Genomic DNA, 15,070 nt, shown 5'->3' with positions numbered 1-15,070 from the left:
AGTCCCACGGAACGTGAACAGATGCATCATTACCAGCAGTCCCACGGAACGTGAACAGATGCATCATTACCAGCAGTCCCACGGAACGTGAACAGATGCATCATTACCAGCAGTCCCACGGAACGTGAACAGATGCATCATTACCAGCAGTCCCACGGAACGTGAACAGATGCATCATTACCAGCAGTCCCACGGAACGTGAACAGATGCATCATTACCAGCAGTCCCACGGAACGTGAACAGATGCATCAATACCAGCAGTCCCACGGAACGTGAACAGATGCATCATTACCAGCAGTCCCACGGAACGCACACAGATGCATCATTACCAGCAGTCCCACGGAACGTGAACAGATGCATCATTACCAGCAGTCCCACGGAACGTGAACAGCAAAGCAACAGCCAGTAAGCCAGACAAGCGCCATGGTGGCAGACAGGGCTGTGTACACCCCGAGCTCAACCGAACCCAGCTCGGAGTAATGGGAAGAGTGAAGCCAGTGTTGACGGGTCAGTCCCCAAAGCCAATTGTCCGTACAGTTCCACACCAACTTGCAGTGGACCTGGAATTGTCCAGCGACTTTAGTTGAAGTTTGACACGAGCAATGCCCCCTCCACCCCCCTCCCCCAGACAAAGGGGTACTGACGTTGTCATTTACTTACCTCGGACAAAAGCACTTGAACAATCATTGCAAGCTACAGTTCATATCAATGACTGCAAAAAAGGCACAATGGATCCGATTGGCTGAACTTAACACAATCAGTCTCACAAGGCAAGCGTGGATTGGTTGAGCCTCTGCACCAGAGCATGTAACACAACCTTTGATTGGTGGAGTTCATAATACTGTCAGGTAGTCTTCTCGCGGTACTTTCATTGGTAGTTTGAGAGTTTACTTGGGACTACACTGGACGTTTCTGGCCCAATCACAGACGGACTGGTCGGGGTTCCAGAGGGTGCCAGATGGACAGTGGAACCTGTAAGGAACGCCCCAACTGCAGATGAAGAAGCTACGACAATCCATGATGTCCCCGAAGTACCCGAACAGTCCGGGGCACGCGTATCCTGTGGGGAGAAAGAAAGCAGTGTTAGTGGCGAGTTTCATCAACAAAACACGACACAAGGAGACGTTGTAAAGATACCAGGGAGTGGAGGGGATGTGAAAGAGGCAGAGCCACACACACACTTGCACATAAACACAGACGGGACACACACACACACACACACACACACACACACAGACACACACACACACACACACACACACACAGAGAGACACACACACACTCGCGCATAAACACAGACAGGGGACACACACACACACACACACACACACACACACACACACAGACACACACACACACTCGCGCATAAACACAGACGGGACAAGCACACAAACACATTTACAGAAACACACATAGACACAAACAGATCACACACTTGCACGCAACCTGTACCTGAATCAAAACAAGACATGTTTGAAAGTGAGTAATAAGTTGTCTGTAGTGTTTTATGGATATGACCAACACAGTTATATTAAACAAAATAATGTCTGCTACCCTCAAATGATATAGGGCTGACCTATCTGTCTTAAAAAGAGTGTGGCTAACCTAGTTATCCTTAAAAGGTTATGACAAACCAAGTTATCACCAAAGAAACTGATAGAATGGTAGCTGTTTGGGTTCTTCGTTTCCTTTCTCTTCTTGTGGATGGGGATGATGGTTGCATCACCAAAAGACATAGCAAACATTGATTCTAAAAATCTGAATTTTCCCTCATTAACAAACTGAATAGCTGTGACAATCAAGGGGACAATATTTACCTTTGTTCTTGCCTGGCGACAATCTTGATGTGGACGACGCCTCAGACCACAAAGTCTTCTGCTTCACACCGAGATGATCCAGGTCAGTCTGGCTCAGCTTGCTGCTGTCGTCCTTGACATTGTAGCTGACCTCGTTGTGACCCGACCTCTGTTCGTCCTTGGCCTTGAGGCTCTTGGCGCTGGGGACGATGTATTTAGAGTCGGAGCTCTTGGACTGGTCGTGGAACTTCTGGTAGCGGCGGAGACGATGGTCGTAGCTGGGCACCCGGGGGTCCGGGTTGATGCCCCACAGCGTGCCCAGGTTGGGGACGATCATCTGGGGGTTGAAGGGGGACCAGCTTCGTGGAGCAGCCTTGGCGTGGTCAAAGGCCGGGTGGTAGCGCACTGGGGACACATTCTTAGACTTAAGCAAGCCCGAGCTTCCGAACCCGTCGTTGTGCATGTCCTTGGTCTTGACGGAGCTTCCGAACCGATCATTGTATTTGTCCTTTGTGTTGACGGAGCGGGCGGTGGTGGTGGTGAGGTAGCCTTCCTTCCTGCTGTCCACGCTGGGTCGTGTGTAGAGAGCGTTGAGGTAGCTCCCCCAGCGAGGCGGGTGGCTGTTGTCCTCACGGAGGTTCACTGAGTAGCTGGGGTAGCTGGGTTTCTTGTCGCCGTAGTAGTTGGGTCGGGCGATGTCGGCGTTGAAGAAATTGCCGGCTGTGTGCTTGTTGGAGGCTAGCCTGTTGAGGTTGAAGCTGGACCACTTGTCCTGGTACTCCGTCCCTGACCACTGCGTGAAGGGCTCGGCGGACACCTTCTTTCTCTCATACTCTTCCTTCTCCTTGTTCTCTGTGGACACCATTTTCCTCTCGTATTCTTCTTCGCCCTTCTCCTTGTCCTCTCCGAATGCCATCTTCCTCTTGTGCTCTTCTTCCTTCTCTTTGTCTTCCAGGGATTTCTCGGCCAGGATTTCCTTGACGTCTTCGGCTTGAGGGTGAGGCTTCCACCACTGGAGCTCCGGGTTGAGGTTGAGTGCGGTGGTGCTGATGTCTGCGAACTGGGTTGTGGTGGTGGTTGGGCTGGATGTGGTGGTGGTTGGGCTGGATGTGGTGGTGGTTGGGCTGGATGTGGTGGTGGTTGGGCTGGATGTGGTGGTGGTTGGGCTGGATGTGGTGGTGGTTGGGCTGGATGTCGTAGTGGTTGTTGTGGGGGTGGAGGGTGAGATTGTCTCTGCTGCTGTGGAAGAAATCGTTGTGATTTCTTGTGTTTCTGATGAAGTATTGTAAGCAGTGGGTCCTGTTGCATCTGTGGTCTCGACACTTGTGGAGTTTTCGCTGGTGGTCTGAGCAGTTGTCGTTTCGTTCGTGGCTGTGCTAACATCTAACGTTGTGTTTAGCATTGTGGTACCTTCTGTTACATTGCTTCCCTCCAGGTCGATGGTGTCATTGACATCAGTGGCATTCTGTGTGATTTTCGTTGCTTCACTGTCATTCACGCCAGTAGCTTTTTGTGTGGTATTCGTTGCTTCACTGTCAAACGTCGTTTCATTGAATGTCGCGAGTTGGTACGCAGCGAGACCCGATGCTGCGGAGTTCAAAGGACTGTCTGTGGACTGCACAGTGTCGGTTGCTGTCGTTTCCAGCTCCGTTTCATTCAGGGAAGACTCGTTCGCCCGCTTCATGCTGTGAGCTTCAAGCTTCGTCGTTGCGTTCAGAGACACCGTCGTGATCTTCACGTTTTCAGAATCGGTGTTAGAAGACTGTGGTTGCTGAGAGATTTTGCTTGTTTCGTCGTCTTTTGGAGTGTTGTAGGAGATAGCAGGTTCGCTGTGGGTGACTTTGCTTGTTTTCTCGTCTTTTGCGGTGTCGTAGGTGATAGCAGGCTCACTGTGGGTGACTTTGTTTGTTTCCTCGTCTTTTGGAGTGTTGTATGAGAAAGCTGGATCACTGTGGGTGACTTTGCTTGTGTCCTCGTCTTTTGCGGTGTTGTAGTTGAAAGCCGGTTCACTGTGGGTGACTTTGCTTGTTTCCTCGTCTTTTGCGGTGTTGTAGTTGAAAGCCGGTTCACTGTGGGTGACTTTGCTTTCTGTGGTTTCAAAGTCAGTGGTGAGCATGTCGATCTTCAGAGAGTGGTAGAGGTCTGATCTGATTGTGGCTTTGTTGTCCGTAAAGTTTCCTTTGATGTCTTCAGCGGTGAGAGGTTTCTGGGTGGTGGTGTTGTTCTCAGCGATCTCTGTGACATTTGCTGCTGTGTTCGCTTCAGTCGTGTTCCCTTGCAGGTTGAGACTTTCAGATGTTGCAGTGGTTGTTGTGGTGGTGGTGGTGCTGGTTGCTGCTGTGGTTGTGGTGCTGGTTGCTTCTGTGGTTGAGTTATTGCCAGTGGTAATGCTGTCGGTGCTGTTAATGTCAATTGTGTTACTGTCAGTGGCATCGCTATTTGTGACATTGTTCTTGGAGGCAGTAGTGATGTTACTGTCAGTGGCATCGCTATTTGTGACATTGTTCTTGGAGGCAGTAGTGATGTTACTGTCAGTGGCATCGCTATTTGTGACATTGTTCTTGGGGGCAGTAGTGATGTTACTGTCAGTGGCATCGCTATTTGTGACATTGTTCTTGGAGGCAGTAGTGATGTTACTGTCAGTGGCATCGCTATTTGTGACATTGTTCTTGGAGGCAGTAGTGATGTTACTGTCAGTGGCATCGCTATTTGTGACATTGTTCTTGGAGGCAGTAGTGATGTTACTGTCAATAGTCGTGCTGTCGCCGGTGGTGGCATTGGTTGTTGTGGTGGTAGTAGTTGTAGAAGTAGTGGTAGTACTCGTAGAAGCAGACGAAGATGGCCTTGTTGATGCTTGAGTCGTGTTCATGTCTGAAGCAGAGTGGTTGCTGGCAGACTCTGTGTCATTGGGTGAGGTCAGTGTTGTGTTCAATGAATCTGCAATGTAGGCTTCGGGGTCTTCGCTCGTATCGTTTCCTTGAGATGTTTCCGTTGAAATGGTTGTGGTTGTGATCTTGTCATCCATCTTTGTCGGGATGTCATCGGCACTGGTGACGTCAGTAAATGTGGTCATCTCTGCATCTGTAGTGTTACCTCCTCCTGTGACGTTTGTGGATGATGTTGTGTTCTCTTCAGTAGCAGTGGCGTTTGTTCCAGTTACATTAGAAGATGATGTTATGTTCTCCTGACTGATGTTGGAAGATAAAGTGACAGTGACGTTACTTGTGACGTTGTTCCCTTCGGTGACGACTAGAGATGACGTAGAATTCTCTCCACTATCGACATAATTCTTATTAGTCACGTTGGATGAAGACGTAACATTTTCGACAGATGACGCAGCAGGCACAAAGGGAGTAGTTATCTCCTGGTCGAGGGAGTCATCGTTGGTGGTAGCGACAGTGGAGATGTAGTCAACTGCATTACGCAGAGGGTCCATCTTCCGATTGGCTGCGTACAGCTGAGCGTCAGACTTCAGTGACTCGCTCCCCCTGATGATGACGTCATCCAGTTTCGTGTTGTCATCGGCTATGGTGGAGAAGGCCAGCAGACCATCAGGGAAGAAGACAGCAGAAGCATCCCGAGCCGCAGTGTGATCCATGGTCCCTTCCTTTGTGACGTCAGAGTTGGGTGATGACGCAGCAGCAGTGATGTCATAGACGAGGTTATCGCTGACGTCAAAGAAGTCGTACTGGTTGTTGCCAGGCAACATGATGCTGTAGTCGGGGTACTCCTGTGGGAGGGGGTGGATCTTGGTGTAGTAGTTGTAGTCGTCGCTGACGGTCTGACGGCTCTGTGCGTACGGCTTGGTGTTGTGCACGTTACCAGCCTGGTACGACGTCTTAAGGATGTCGCCCATGCTCGCCTCGTCCAGGGGCAGGTTTTTGGTGAACTGGGCAATATCCTTATCGTCCAGTGTTGCAGCTAGTTTGGTACCTGTGTTGGTGAGAAAGTTATGGACGTGATTTCATGCGGAAGGCGTCTTGAGCAAATCTGATAGGAATCACAATAAATGAGCAGAATGTATTCCCTCTCTCCCTCCCTCCCTCCCCACCCCCAACTCAACCCCACAATATACCATTTATCCGTGTCACTAGAGCTGAGGTGTACGAAACGAACCGGGGTGCCACCCACATGGGTAGTATGCTGCGAACCGGGGTGCCACCCACATGGGTAGTACGAAGCGAACCGGGGTGCCACCCACATGGGTAGTACGAAGCGAACCGGGGTGCCACCCACATGGGTAGTACGCAGCCGCGGGATCGGACTGGTTGAAATTGAGATTTGTTGTGATTTAAACCGGGCACACCCCGCGGCTTGTTGCCACCCAGTTGGATGGCACCCAGTTGGATGGCACCCAGTTGGATGGCACCCAGTTTTGCTTCGTGCACCTCGGCCCTGCACACTGAACAAAGCCTACAAATAAATCTAAAGCATACCAAGATTTGTCTTGGTTCCAGCGCTTGATTGCGGTGAAGTCACTCCATCTATAGGCCATAGCAGCGCTGTTGATGATGTTGTTCAAATACTAATTCACATCAACCCCCAACACACACCATTCACCCGTGCCACACACACGCTTAAGAAACCCCACACACTCTAGGAAACATATCAAGCTTTTCTTTAGCTTACCCACCCCCTCAACACATACCACCAATCCGTTTTACCCACCCACACACACACCCACACACACACTCTAAAACATACCCAGCTTTTCGTACAGTTCAACGCTAGATGGCGGTTTTTTCAACATACCACTTACAAGACCTAATTATAACAAGGATTGGTTTCCAGAGACGGATGTTCGGCTTTATGCAATGCACGACATGACAACACTTATTTCACAAACCCATAATGTTACCTGACTGTCAACAAACGACAAGACAACATACAACAACAAAAATTAATAATTTGAAACAACACTGCGTAAATAGTAACCATAAATAGGTCATTCTGATTTAATAACTAATTAAAACATACCAAGCTTTTCCTTGTATTGAGCGCTAGATGGCGGTGTGTTCGCGCCATAGGCCGTGGCGGCGCTGTTGATGACGTCGTCCACACGAGTAAACTGGGGCGACTTTCCGCTGATGGAGCGACACAGGGAGGGCAGGTCAATCTCGGCCAGCAGCTCCAGGATGATGGACAGTGCCTCCGTCTTGTCTGTGGGGACACAGGATGAACAGAATTTAAACAATGAAAGAATCCAAAAACAAATAGACTGCCAAAGTTCAAACATTCAGTTTACGTTTTGTATGAAACTAACCCGGATGTCCTGTAGTGCAATTTGCCAAAATAGATCAGAACACTTGAATGTCGGCACATTTCTCGAGAAAAGCACAGTTAAAACAAGTCGCGTTAGGCAAAAATACATTTAGTCAAGCTGTCGAACTCACAGAATGTAACTGAACCCACTGCATTTTTTCACCAAGACCGTATACTCGTAGCATCGTCAGTCCACCGCTCGTGGAAAAGGCAGTGAAATTGACAAGCCAGAATAGCGCGGTAGTGGTTGCACTGAGCAGGATAGCACGCTTTTCTGTATCTCTATTCTTTTTAACTTTCTGAGCTTGTTTTTAATCCAAACATAGCATAGCTATATGTTTTTGGAATCAGGAACCGACAAGGAGGAAGATGAGATTGTTTTTTAAATCGATTTCGGAAATTTAATTTTAATCATAATTTTTATATCTTTAATTTTCTGAGCTTGTTTTTAATCCAAATATAAATATTTATATGTTTTTGGAATCAGAAAATGATGAAGAATAATTGAAGGATCGTTTTATAAAAGAATGATTTTAATTACAATTTTCAGATTTTTAATGACCAAACACATCATTTAATTTTAAAGCCACCAAGCTGAAATGCAATACCAAAGTTCGGCCTCTGTCGAAGATTGCTTAACCAAAATTTCAAACAATTTGCCTAAACATTGAAGGCGTGACAGTGCCGCCTCAACTTTCACAAAAAGCCGGATATGACGTCATCAAAGACATTTATACCGACAAAAAAAAATAGTCTGGGGATATCATACCCAGGAACTATCATGTGAAATTTCATGAAGATCGGTCCAGTAGTTACATACATACATACACACATACACCACGACCCTCATCTCGATTCCCCGTCTATATCAAAACATTTAGTCAAAACTTGACTAAAAGTAAACAGTGTATATTTAACAGCATGAACACAATTACGTTCTTTGCAATTGTTGGTTTCTATTTGTGAGACGATGACTGTCTATTGCATTGTTGCGCGTCTTGTTGGATTGTTTTGCGAGTTGTTGCGTTGTGGCGCACTAATAAGACATGTGCAATATATAACACGCGAGACTCGTAAGAGATATCAGCAGTCGAGCGGAAACGTTTCGAAAGTAAAGAACCAGAAACGACTTCTCTTGATCGACTCAATTTCTATTGGTTTGACTGAGAAGATTTCACCAAACAACAACCATCAGAACAACAGAGCAACAACACCACATATTTAACACCAGAACCAAACAAGTCGCGTAAGGCGAAATTACTACATTTAGTCAAGCTGTGGAACTTACAGAATGAAACTGAACGCACTGCATTTTTTCACAATGACCGTAGTCCGCCGCTTGTGCAAAAGGCAGTAAAAGTGACGAGCCTGTTCAGCGCTGTAGCGGTTGCGCTGCGCTGCATAGCACGCTTTACTGTACCTCTCTTCGTTTTAACTTTCTGAGCGTGCTTTTAATCCAAACATATCATATCTATATGTTTTTGGAATCAGGAACCTACAAGGAATACGATGAAATTGTTTTTAAAACGATTTCGAAAATTTAATTTTAATCATAATTTTTATATTTATAATTGTCAGAGCTTGTTTTTAATCAGAATATAACATATCTATATGTCTTTGGAATCAGAACATGATAAAAAATAAAAATAAAAGTAATTTTGGATCGTTTTATAAAAAAATAATTTTAATTACAATTTTCAGATTTTTAATGACCAAAGTCATTAATTAATTTTTAAGCCTTCATGCTGAAATGCAATACCGAAGTCCGGCCTTTGTCGAAGATTGCTTGGCCAAAATTTCAATCAATTTGATTGAAAAATGAAGGTGTGACAGTGCCGCCTCAACTTTTACAAAAAGCCGGATATGACGTCATAAAAGACATTTATCGAAAAAAAAGAAAAAAACGTCTGGGGATATCATACCCAGGAACTCTCATGTAAAATTTCATAAAGATCGGTCCAGTAGTTTACTCTGAATCGCTCTACACACACACACGCACAGACAGACAGACACACACACACACACACATACACCACGACCCTCGTCTCGATTCCCCCTCTATGTTAAAACATTTAGTCAAAACTTGACTAAATGTAAAAAGCATAATCAACAATCGAAAAATATAACGTGCAGCTGTCTTCACTTTAAGTGTGACACTGAAATTCGGACAAGTTTTTGGAGCCCCGATGTCTCATGCGGTCATTGTTAAACTGAGAATAGGGAAGACGAGAATGATGCAGTTATATGATTTGATTGTGTAAGTCTTCTTTCATTTCATACCAGAAACACTTTTGTGCTGTTCATTTTACAGTTTCTACAAGTGAAATACTAATTCTCAATAATTTGTTGACAACCTGTATTTATAAACCCACTCAGATGTTGCTATTATTTACGACAGAAAGAAATCAAGAATTGGACTAAACAGCTTTGAAGTCAAGGCACACCAAGCAAAGTAAAAGTGTATTGCTAAAACAAAATGTTGATCATTTTAGAATCAAGAATACAGGCCAGCATTTTATGACAAGCAAACCGTCAGTCAGTGCCCATCAGTAATGAGATGTCGTGACATCAAATAAGTGTTTCCAATTCACATTGACTACGATTAAATGGGTTTGTTTTTTTGGTGGTGTTTTTTTTTTTGTGTGTTTATTTTTTGTCGGGGGGGGGGGGGGGCATATTTGAGTATTCTAAATTTATTTTGCTCCAAAGAAAAGAAATCTTGCGATTTAAGTTCGATTCTGACCTTGCACTACAGTTCCTACGAAAAGCATAGGCTTGGTAAATGTGTTGTTTCTGGTTTAAACCTCAGCCGTTTACAGCGCTTACAAAAAAGAGATTATCTGCGTGCCATCAATGCTGTAGATGTTACAAGCATATGTATATGCCTACATGTTTCTTTTCAAGCTTTATAGTGCATTATTTTCCCCTGAACTGGCTTAGAGTGAAAGACATGATGGCGTAATGTGTTATCGATCTACTCTAGTCGCATAATGATGTTCTAACTCAGAGTACACAGTATTCTTGGATAAGGATAAGGATACGATGTCATATAGTCCTGTGAGGTTGCCCACATCAACATTCGGACTGCTTTCCTACTAGGGAAAGCGAGCTGCCATACAGTATACGGCGCTGCCCATTTTTTTCCTGCATGCGTGTATTCGTGTTTACAAGCCCAGAGTTTCGCTGTGAACTTGGGTTCTTTATCGTTTGTATGCGTGCACATACAGGGCGGCGTTCGGACAGCAAGGAGAGTCTGCACAAAGTTGACTCTGGGAAATAAATCTCTCGCCGAACGAGGGGATTGAACCAACGTCGACAACTGCATGGTTTTGAAGCCTTCGCCAATAGCGATTGAGCTAACCCCCCCCCCCCCCCCCCCTAGGTAGGCACTTGGAGTGGGTGTGGGTGTAAGGGGAGGGGGTGGAGTGTGTGGATTGTGAGGCGCGGTAAGGGGAGGGGGTGGAGTGTGTGGATTGTGAGGCGCGGTAAGGGGAGGGGGTGGAGTGTGTGGATTGTGAGGCGCGGTAAGGGGAGGGGGTGGAGTGTGTGGATTGTGAGGCGCGGTAAGGGGAGGGGGTGGAGTGTGTGGATTGTGAGGCGCGGTAAGGGGAGGGGGTGGAGTGTGTGGATTGTGAGGCGCGGTAAGGGGAGGGGTGGGGTGTGTGGAGTGTGAGGCGCGGTAAGGGATATGAGTTAATTGTGAAGAAGAAAACGTGCATAGTTATTTTGACCAGTCACTCAAAATCGTCAATTGTGTATCCCGTGCAAAGATCGAACACAAAGTGTCACGTCTGTGTGTCCGGTGTTAAGTCTATTCCATCTTCTCAACAATAAATGGAGACTGAAACTTAATGTCTATAAGAAATATCAATTTCATTTTTGTGATATTTTGTCATGTTATTCTGTCCTCTTTTCACTTGTTAGGTATGAAGATCTGGAAAAGTATTGGTATACTTTATGACAACTATCTAGAAAAGTATTGGTATACTTTATGACAACTATCTAGAAAAGTATTGGTATACTTTATGACAACTATCTAGAAAAGTATTGGTATACTTTATGACAACTATCTAGAAAAGTATTGGTATACTTTATGACAACTATCTAGAAAAGTATTGGTATACTTTATGACAACTATCTAGAAAAGTATTGGTATACTTTATGACAACTATCTAGAAAAGTATTGGTATACTTTATGACAACTATCTAGAAAAGTATTGGTATACTTTATGACAACTATCTAGAAAAGTATTGGTATACTTTATGACAACTATCTAGAAAAGTATTGGTATACTTTATGACAACTATCTAGAAAAGTATTGGTATACTTTATGACAACTGTCTAGAAAAGTATTGGTATACTTTATGACAACTATCTAGAAACGTTGTGTGTAACGTCGTCAAGTCAGGCTTGTAAAATACTTGTGAATGCTCCGCATTGTCAACATTTAAACGTTTCAATACCTAAGCATTTTGGTTTTTGTTTGTTCTTGATGGTAAATATTAAAACTTATCTGAATGTTCTAGTAGTAGATCTGAACACGTTATCAAGCTTATGACTTAGTTTTACTGTTCTGTTAAAATCCCTCCACCCTAAACAGTGTAGATACTGACTGTTTTTTCAATTGTATAATTTGTGTTTTCGAAATCAAGTTGACCAGATTTACGTAAAATTACCTTACAGTTAGTGATCTAACTTTGCAAAAGAATGACATCTTTAACTATAATCTCCTTTAGTGAGCATCACTAACGACTAAACCGCGTGAAACCTGAAACTAAATTGAATGTTGTGCACCAAACTTTAATTGTGATGCTGTAAATGTTTGTTTACAGATGGTTCTGTGATATTTTTGCGATGATAGTACATGTATATATTTGTTCTTGTTAACATAAGTAGTCAATGTGGATGGTTGTCAATAACTACCAATCTATTGACTGTTCACCAATCTTACACTTTCAGCGTTAATTTGAGTGTGGCCTGCAACCACTTTGCCTCAACAGGCTTGATTACAGTAGTTTGACTTTGACATCGACTACAGGGGAAATGTCTGCTGAATTATTCATGATTATGATTCACGCTGTACTCTTCGCTTTCGTATGAGCTAGCCGCATTCCTCTTTCTACGTGTCTCTACTTCTTTTTCCCCCCCCTCCCCGTTTTGTCTCATTCTTTGCTTGCTTTGCTTTGATCTTGATGTTGCTACAAAATGTTCAATAGTATATAAGTACTGTTATGTCCGACATTACGATTTTGTTTCTTGTTGTATGTATCGTATTTCAGGTATCGAGTCCTTTATAAGCATCAACCAAAGGCCTGCAGGACACGGAGCATCAATATCATCATCATCATATTATGATTGTGTCATTTTCCATCTATCTAGGGCACGTAATATAAGCGATAGCTTGAGTTTGTGTCCCTATTGTTTTTACATTTATCATTGTATCCCTACAGGCAAAACAAGCATAACGGAGGCTATTCCTGTCGATAAGTGCTCTAGTTAGTGATGGTGTAGTTTTTGTTTGTTTGAGTGTTTTGTTTTGTTTTGTTGCTTAATTAAGATAACTGTTTGCTGTGCCTGCGTGCACTCTCATTGTGCGTGTGGTTGAATGTGTGATTTAACTGTGTGGTTTGTTTGCTTAAACGCCCTCTGGGCCTAAAGCTGAAATAAAACCTTGTAAAACCTTGTAGACCTACCTTTGTCGCTTCCCCCCAATGCTTTAGTGACGACGTCAATCAAAGTTTCGTCCATTTCGATTGGCTTTCCCCCAGCGTCACGTGATACGACGCTCCACGTCAGTAGCGTCAGGAATAACGTGGATAACCGCATCTGTAACACAGACATATAGATTGGTTAGAATCATGTTCCTTTGAGAAGAAGAAGAAGAAGAAGAAGAAGAAGAAGAAGAAAAAGAAGAAGAAGAAGAAGAAGAAGAAGGAGAAGAAGAAGAAGAAGAAGAAGAAGAAGAAGACGAAGACGAAGACGAAAAACAACAACGACAAGAACAACAAGAACAAGAAGGAAGTGAAGAAGAAGATTTGTTGTTGCAATGTTGATGTTTCTTGTCTCGTAAACCCACGTGGTCATTCGAGACCCGTTCAGCATTTATTTTATTATCGGTTAAAAGTAGAAAAAGAACCGAACCGAACCTATGTGAAAAACACACAACAGGAACGAATAAAATAAACAAGACAGAGGAACAAGCAACATTTTCCAATACGGCGAGCATACTTTCGTTGTGTAGAACAGACAACATTAATGTGAAATGAACGGTTGTTGTCATCAGAGGGAGATTCATGAGAAAAGTTGCACATTTCTGAGACTTCCTCTGTTTCACTTCTCTGAAGTTATTTTAACTGTAAAGTGTGTGTGTATGTGTTGGTGTGTGGGTATCTATGTGTCTGTGTATTTGTGTGTCTGTGTGTGTTTGCCTCTGTGTGTCTGTGTAAAACATTTGAATGAATGACAAAAAGTAAAACCGTCAACCATTGTTTTGCTCTGTTGTCCTTGAAGTTTTTTTTTTATATATTTAATAAACAAATAGAAATAGAATAAAAATGGGCAGGCCCAAAGTCGGAAGTTATGATGAAACCAATTCGCAAATAAACCACGTGTCCCAGAATACAGAAACACAAGAATGGTAAAGCACTGGCATACTTTAATTAAAACAAAAGGAGACGCTGACGAGTACATCAACCCAATAGTCTTTATCGTAGACAGACAGACACATTAATTAATTGACAACTTTTCTCAGAAAGTGTTGATATTGGAACGTTAGCCATCTATCTCTTTATATATTACCTTGCCTCCAAGTCTTGACCATAACAAGACGCAACGCTACAACGCACTGGTTCGACCTTTGACTCAAACAGGAATAGATGCACCTATTGAACACAGCAAGGCATTCACACTACAAACACAACATTTGAACATGATTCTGACCTGGTTTCGTTCAGCACTCGCTACTAGGGAACATAGGGAATATGTAGGGTTTACGCACGCACTAGTTGTATGTTATGAAAACACAAGAAATATGTCGTGTTTAAGTTCTCACCACGTGTGTGTTTGGAAAACATAAGAAATATGTAGTGTTCAAGTTATTGTGATTTTGGACAACACAAGAAATATGTAGTGTTCAAGTTATTGTGATTTTGGAAAATATAGGACACGTGCGGTCATCAATTATGTGTTTTGAAAACAAAAGAAATATAAACTCTTGAAGTACAAAATACTTGCTTATTTCGAAAAAGTTAAAACATATATATTCGTGAAGTATTCAATACTTGTTTGCTTTGAAAACAGCAGATATATGTAGTGCTTAAAAGCCTGCTACTTTACGTTTTAAAAACAAGAACTATTTTGGGTTTAAGCACTCACTATCTGCATGGTCAAAAGACCACGCTTAAGAAAACTATGAGGTGAATGACAATATTTGATGTATGCACGTGTCGTTTTGAGGTTTCAAAACCAGGCCACATTTGAATATTGATATCGATAAGGTCAAGCGGGATAAGTAAAGTATAACGAGAGTCTACCACGAGGCAAAAATGCCGCATGCTTTTGTAAACGTGTGCCTGGAATATTTTGTTCCCCTTTACTTTCTCAGTAAAAACAAAAGCAGAATCGCTTTCTGATAGTTTCTCTTTGTAAGACAAAAATAGAAGCCTTCTCGTATTGTTTTCCTTCTTAAAGAATTGTTTTCTGAACATGGTTACGCGAGCGCTTGTTTGGATAACATTTGAAGTATGTTCAACGACACATCCCAATTTGCCTGGTCTGGTATTGTTGTATTGTTGTATTGTTGTATTGTTGTATTGTTGTATTGTTGTATTGTTGTATTGTTGTATTGTTGTATTGTTGTATTGTTGTCATTCCTCAGTTTAAACAAACCCAAACGTTTTGACCTTAGTGGATCGAAAAACGTGTTGTTGTTGTCGCTGTGTTTCTAATTTCAGCCGAACAAGACTGACTCAAAGGTAATTCAACTTAAGCTGAAGGCAAAATTTTCAAATGC

At 43.3% G+C, this 15,070-nt stretch overlaps 1 protein-coding gene across 1 annotated transcript in view; it reads right to left on the bottom strand.

Moving 5' to 3' along the window:
- Window positions 1-312: 312 nt before the first annotated feature.
- LOC138946797 (serine-rich adhesin for platelets-like) overlaps window positions 313-15,070 on the bottom strand; it is a 35,792-nt gene continuing 21,034 nt past the window's right edge. Inside the window, exons 3-7 of the mRNA XM_070318200.1 lie at window positions 12,753-12,885; window positions 6,774-6,956; window positions 6,103-6,198; window positions 1,818-5,729; window positions 313-1,060 (exon numbers count right to left, since the gene is read on the bottom strand). Of these exons, the coding sequence (XP_070174301.1) occupies window positions 888-1,060; window positions 1,818-5,729; window positions 6,103-6,198; window positions 6,774-6,956; window positions 12,753-12,885 (4,497 nt within the window). The 3' untranslated portion in view covers window positions 313-887. The remainder of the gene's footprint in view (window positions 1,061-1,817; window positions 5,730-6,102; window positions 6,199-6,773; window positions 6,957-12,752; window positions 12,886-15,070) is intronic.

Source organism: Littorina saxatilis, linkage group LG14 (assembly GCF_037325665.1).
Source record: "Littorina saxatilis isolate snail1 linkage group LG14, US_GU_Lsax_2.0, whole genome shotgun sequence".
In the NCBI taxonomy this organism is placed as follows: domain Eukaryota; kingdom Metazoa; phylum Mollusca; class Gastropoda; order Littorinimorpha; family Littorinidae; genus Littorina; species Littorina saxatilis.
The sequence above is the reverse complement of the archived record's forward strand: the minus strand, read 5'-3'. Positions and strand labels throughout refer to the sequence as shown.